This window comes from Orycteropus afer, unplaced genomic scaffold (genome assembly GCF_000298275.1).
Source record: "Orycteropus afer afer isolate SDZICR_OR568_19922 unplaced genomic scaffold, OryAfe1.0 scaffold00014, whole genome shotgun sequence".
Classification (NCBI taxonomy): Eukaryota; Metazoa; Chordata; class Mammalia; order Tubulidentata; family Orycteropodidae; genus Orycteropus; species Orycteropus afer.
Window position 1 is genome coordinate 16725919 of NW_006921601.1, and position 4233 is coordinate 16730151.

At 60.5% G+C, this 4233-nt stretch overlaps 1 protein-coding gene across 1 annotated transcript; it reads left to right on the plus strand.

Moving 5' to 3' along the window:
- Positions 1-830: 830 nt before the first annotated feature.
- Positions 831-2537, plus strand: MYOD1 (myogenic differentiation 1). Its single transcript, XM_007955581.1, has 3 exons — positions 831-1460; positions 1936-2014; positions 2287-2537. Exons 1-3 carry the CDS (start codon positions 831-833, stop codon positions 2535-2537), a joined length of 960 nt encoding a protein of 319 aa, XP_007953772.1.
- The last annotated feature ends 1696 nt before the right edge of the window (positions 2538-4233 follow it).

The following is a 4233-nucleotide window of genomic DNA, read 5'->3' on the forward strand; positions in this document are numbered from 1 at the left end:
GGGGCAAAGACAAGCCAAGTGACACGACCGTCACGTCCAGTTTGTCGCCGTCTCGCCCACTGAGACTCTGAGTCTCAGTGTTTCTCCTTGGGCGCTTCTCTGTCCCTGACTGTAGCTTTCTGCTCTCTTTCAACCTTTTTGGGTTTATCTCTCACCGTCTCACTATCTCAGCTCTGAGTGTGTCTCTGCCCGTGGCCCTTGCGCCTCTCTCCAAATCTTTCCCACTCTAATTCCTGCCACCGCCCTGCTTCTGGGTCCCTTACAAATCAGTGGACAGAGACACAAAGTCAGCACCGAGTTGAGCGCGCGCGGCCAGCGTTTCCCACAGGCACAGCAGTCGGGTGCCAAAGTGATTAGGAAAGAGTGCGCCTGGGAGCCAAGTGCAGCCGCGTTGGGCTGCCACCCCTGTCTCCCTCCCCGCCTCGGGCGGAGCGGGGTAGAGCGCGCGAGTGTTGCAGGGCGGGGACGAGACACTCGCTGGCCCTAACTACTTCACTGAAGACCCCAAGCTCCGCCCCGCCGTGTTCCCATTGGCCTTGGGCGCCCCCGCCCCAAGCCTCCGGCTCCAGCTCCACAGAGGTTTGCTACTACGGGATAAATAGCCCCGGGCCCCTGGCGCGAAGCTTGGGGTGGGGGAGCCCCAGATCGCCGCTGCCGCTTTCCTTGAGGCAGGCAAACAGGACAGGGCGGGGTGTAGGACAGTCGGTGGAAGTTCAGACCCTCAGCATTTTGCTATCGCGGAACCCGGGCTCCCGAGCCTCAGAAAGTAACCGGCAACCCCTGCCGCGTGGGTCGGGAGAGGCCAGGACTGCGCCGCCCCACGCCGGGACATGGAGCTGCTGTCGCCGCCACTGCGAGACGTGGACTTGACGGGCCCAGATGGTTCTCTCTGTTCTTTTACCACAGCCGACGACTTCTATGACGACCCATGTTTTGACTCCCCAGACCTGCGCTTCTTCGAGGACCTGGACCCGCGCCTCGTGCACGTGGGCGCGCTCCTGAAGCCAGAAGAACATTCGCACTTCCCTGCGGCCTCGCACCCGGCTCCCGGCGTGCGCGAGGACGAGCATGTGCGTGCGCCCAGTGGGCACCACCAGGCGGGCCGCTGTCTACTGTGGGCGTGCAAGGCTTGCAAACGCAAGACCACCAACGCTGACCGCCGCAAGGCCGCCACCATGCGCGAGCGGCGCCGCCTGAGCAAAGTCAACGAGGCCTTCGAGACGCTTAAGCGCTGCACGTCGAGCAACCCGAACCAGCGGCTGCCCAAGGTGGAGATCTTGCGCAACGCCATCCGCTACATTGAGGGTCTGCAGGCGCTGCTGCGCGACCAGGACACCGCGCCCCCTGGCGCTGCAGCCGCCTTCTACGCGCCCGGCCCGCTGCCCCCGGGCCGCGGCGGCGAGCACTACAGCGGCGATTCAGACGCGTCCAGCCCGCGCTCCAACTGCTCTGACGGCATGGTGAGGCAGGGACTCAGGACCTAAGGGGAAGTGAGGGCAGCGCTAGGGATATCTGGGTCGCGTTTCCGAGGGTGGGAAGCTGGCCCTCCGGGGGGAGGGGTGTTGGAAATGGACCCTTCCCAGGAGTGGAACCCCCGTGCCCTGGTCATCTGTTCTGGGGTAGCGTAATGCTTTGGGGGCGCGGGGAGGGGGGAGAGATGCGACCTGCTTGCTTGGAGCCTCTATTAGAACACTGCTGTGCAACGTGAAGATCTGCGTTTTCTCCACCTGTCCCCACTTCCCAACAGTGGATTTGTGCCCAGAGTTTGGCCCAGCGCGAAGTAGATCTCAGCTCCTGCCCATCTAGCCCCCAACCAGGGCAGATCCGGTCCCAGAACTCTGGCTGAGGGTGGGAAAGTTGGGGAGGGGTGGCTGTTGGGAGTAGCGCGCCGGCAGGCGCGGACCTGCGGGCCTAAGGTGCCCTCGCGGTTTGCAGATGGACTACAGCGGCCCCCCGAGCGGCGCCCGGCGGCGGAACTGCTATGACGGCGCCTACTACAGCGAGACGCCCAGCGGTGCGTATCCAGACCTCGCCCTGCGCTCTTCTCCTTCCCACGCCCCCTTCGAGCATTCTGGCCTCTCCACGTGGGAACCCCCTCCCCTGACAAACGCGTCCTGCGGAGTGGTGCAGGGAGTGTCGCCCTCCCCTCCCGCCCCGCACACTCTATTAATCGGCTCGGGACTCCGGCAGGCCCTCGGTTTCCCGCCTGCCCCCAAGCACTGGGCCCTGGGGTGGGAGACGGTCTGCGGCTTCACCCTGCACATTAACCCACCCCTCCCCGTGCAGAATCCCGGCCGGGGAAGGGCGCGGCCGTGTCGAGCCTCGACTGTCTGTCCAGCATCGTGGAGCGCATCTCCACCGAAAGCCCCGCGGCGCCCGCGCCTCTCTTGACCGACGCGCCACCGGAGTCGCCCTCCCGCCCACCAGAGGCGGTTGCTTCGAGCGAGGGCGAGCTCAGCGCCCCCATCCCATCCCCGGACGGCGCCACACAGTGCCCGGAAGGCGCGAATCCCAACCGGATCTACCAGGTGCTCTGAGTGGGGGGCGCTGCTGGCCACCCGCTGAAGGGATGGTGCCCCTCGGGTCCCTCGCGCCCAAAAGAGTAAGTTTAAGTGTCAACCCCTCCCCCAAGCGCGCTTGAAAAGCGACGCCTCCCGAGGTGGGAGAGGCGGGGGAACTGAAGTGTGTTTCCGTCCTCCCGTCCCCCAGGACAAGGACACAGTCCTTTATTCCCAGGCAGCACCCTTCTCTGAGCTGCGCTGCGGTGGCAATTCAGAGTTCTTAGTGGGCCAGAGCTGATCTTTGAAGGGTCAGGCCCGTTGTCTTCCTCACCCCAACCCGATGGCGGGGTGGGACCGAGCAGATCAAGCCTCGCCCAAGGACGCCCAGGACGTTGATGGGAGCGTAATGTTTTCTTTCTGGAGCCCTCACGACGTCCATGCTTTCCCACCTCTCACGGAATGCGCTCGCGTCCCAAGTGTAACAGGTGTAACCGTAACCTCCCTCTTCCCCTCCCTCTCCGGTTCAGGACCACTTTTTGTAATACTTTTGTAATCTATTTCTGTAAATAAGAGTTGCTTTGCCAGAGCAGGAGCCCCTAGGGCTGTATTTATCTCTGAGGCATGGTGTGCGGTGCGACAGGAGCTTTGTTTATACTACAGGTGGGCGGGCCGCGGGCGCTCGCTCAGGTGTTCGAAATAAAAACGCTATTTATACGGTGGTGGCTCAGGCTTTCCTTGGGGATGGGAGCGGGAAGTTGACCCGGAGAAAAATCCACTGGGCCAGTTGCCCTGCAGCGACCTCTGTAGGCGGCAAAAGGATTGCGAGGAGGAAGCCTGCTACCAGGGAAGGAAGAAAAGGGTGCTACCCATGTCTCATGTATCTGGGGACAGTCCTCTGACCTCGATATCACCACACACAGGTCAATGATCCTTTTGTCAGAATGCACATGAGGTTTATCTGAGTGATTAGAAACAGTGCCCAGGCCTGACCCCACTCCTAGAGAGTCTGGTTTAATGTATCCAGGTGAGCTGATATTGGTATTTCTCAGAAGCTCCTCAGGTGCTTCTGAAAGCCTGCAAGATTGAGAATCAGGGCCCTTCCATAGGTCTCATGTCCAGAAGGATTACTGGAAAATCTGGTCCCCATCTGTGTGATCTGATGCTCACAGCCCTGTAAGAAACAAACTTAATGAGTGTGAAGGGTCATTGTAAGCTGTAAGGTACTTATAGGCTGTTAGTGAGAGGTGTAACCACAGAGGGACAGCAGAAAAGCCCAGATAGGCACAGATGACTCTACTCAAGCACTTAGAGGATCCGGGCGTTGTCTGAGATCTCATAAGGCTGTAGCTCAGCCTGTGAGGAGAGGGCATATGTCATAGGGCTGATCAAGTGCCCTCATCAGGGCACCAAATCTCTGACAGCAAAGGAGGAAGCCATTTATTTAGCCATGGTGTTGGGGAGGGCTTCTTGGAGGAGGTGCCATTTGATCTGTCTTGAGAAACAAGGACAGACAACATACAATGCCCAGATTCATGCACACCCACAGAAGAGATCACACACACACACCGAGGCACCTCGGCCTTCCCCTGGATCCAAGGTCCCTGGGACAGATGGCCCGGCAAGAGTCCCTCTTCACTCATATACCACACACACACACACACACACACACACAGGCTTGCCAGCAGGACCATATAGCGCTTCCTACATCCCACCTCAACAGACCTTTTTTCCT

Bases quoted from the DNA above. Each gene is read 5' to 3' on its own strand.
- MYOD1 (XM_007955581.1), top strand. From the start codon at position 831: ATGGAGCTGCTGTCGCCGCCACTGCGAGACGTGGACTTGACGGGCCCA. The intron at 1,461-1,935 runs GTGAGGCAGGGA...CGCGGTTTGCAG, and splicing joins CCAACTGCTCTGACGGCATG to ATGGACTACAGCGGCCCCCC. The intron at 2,015-2,286 runs GTGCGTATCCAG...CTCCCCGTGCAG, and splicing joins CTACAGCGAGACGCCCAGCG to AATCCCGGCCGGGGAAGGGC.